Raw genomic sequence first — 1,193 nt, forward strand, 5'->3', positions numbered from 1 at the left:
GGAGAAGCCCACAGGCCAGTGCAAGCAGCTCCGCATCACAGTGGGATGGGACGTGGCTGTCACAGCCCTGAGCTTTCCCCTCAAAAGCAGGCAGACACCTCAGAAACTGCTTTTCCGTTCCTGTTTCATGCATCCCCAGGGTTTGGGCTTTGCATTCGTGTGTCCGTTCCTGCCGTGTTAGGAGGACTTCATCTCCCCTCTGTAACGTTGAGTTACTGCCCTTGGTTCAAAGACCAGCGTCTTTCCCATTTTAGCACCTTGCTTCTTGTCCCCTCTGCCCATGTGGGGCTAGGGATGAAGCCACCCCGCAGCGAGGGGCCTGAGCCGAGCCACGGTGCGTTGCAGGACCAGCTGTGCGGCCGCGACCCCACGCTGACGGACGAGTTGGTGGCCATCCTCCAGGAGCTGACGCAGCTCAGCAAGACTGAGCACTCCAAAGTGGCGCTGAGAGCCCGGCAGGTCAGCGAGCGCCGCGCCGTCCCCCTCCCTGTCCCCGTCCCTGGGTCCCGCGCTCCCAGCCGCCTCTTCTCTCGTAGGTGCTCATCGCCTCTCACCTGCCCTCCTACGAGCTGCGGCACAACCAGGTGGAGTCCATCTTCATCTCCGCTATCGACATGTATGGGCATGAGTACTGCCCCGAGAACCTGAAGGTCGGGAATCGTGATTTTCCTGCACGGGGAATTTGGCTGTTGGGAGGTTTTGGTGAGGAGGTCTGGCTGCAAGTGGCTTAACCCCCAAAACAGCCCAGAAAGCAGCCGAAGCCTTGCCGCAGCGCCAGCACTGTGTGGCGGCGGGCAGGGGGGGCGCCCCGTCGCTGCCTGGCCCCATCTCCGGCTCCTCACCCCGTTTGGTGGGGTCTGACGTCTCGCTCTGGTGGTGTCCCCGGGGTGGGCTGGGGGTCCCAAGGCACCCCAGTGGTGCAGCCCCACATCAAAGGTCCCCTCTGGATTGTACCTCCCCAACCCTGCGGTGGGGCAAGGATGTCTCCCTTCATCTTTGCCCTAAATTTTGCTTTCCCCACCCCACCCCAGAAACTGATCCTCTCGGAAACCACCATCTTCGACGTGCTCCCCACCTTCTTCTACCACACCAACCAGGTGGTGCGCATGGCGGCGCTGGAGGTGAGGGCGGGGGTGGGGGGGACGTGGGGGGCACATGAGCCCTGAGGAGGGGGTGTGTATGCGTGGGTTTGG

The 1,193-nt window shown here is 62.5% G+C and overlaps 1 protein-coding gene across 1 annotated transcript in view; it reads left to right on the forward strand.

Moving 5' to 3' along the window:
- Positions 1-1,193, forward strand: part of LOC104495923 (acetyl-CoA carboxylase 2-like) — an 18,540-nt gene that overhangs the window by 5,189 nt on the left and 12,158 nt on the right. The window contains exons 13-15 of the mRNA XM_010138972.1: positions 255-459; positions 537-650; positions 1,032-1,144. Coding sequence (XP_010137274.1) covers positions 255-459; positions 537-650; positions 1,032-1,144 — 432 coding nt within the window. The remainder of the gene's footprint in view (positions 1-254; positions 460-536; positions 651-1,031; positions 1,145-1,193) is intronic.

Source organism: Buceros rhinoceros, unplaced genomic scaffold, assembly GCF_000710305.1.
Source record: "Buceros rhinoceros silvestris isolate BGI_N320 unplaced genomic scaffold, ASM71030v1 scaffold18346, whole genome shotgun sequence".
NCBI lineage: Eukaryota > Metazoa > Chordata > Aves > Bucerotiformes > Bucerotidae > Buceros > Buceros rhinoceros.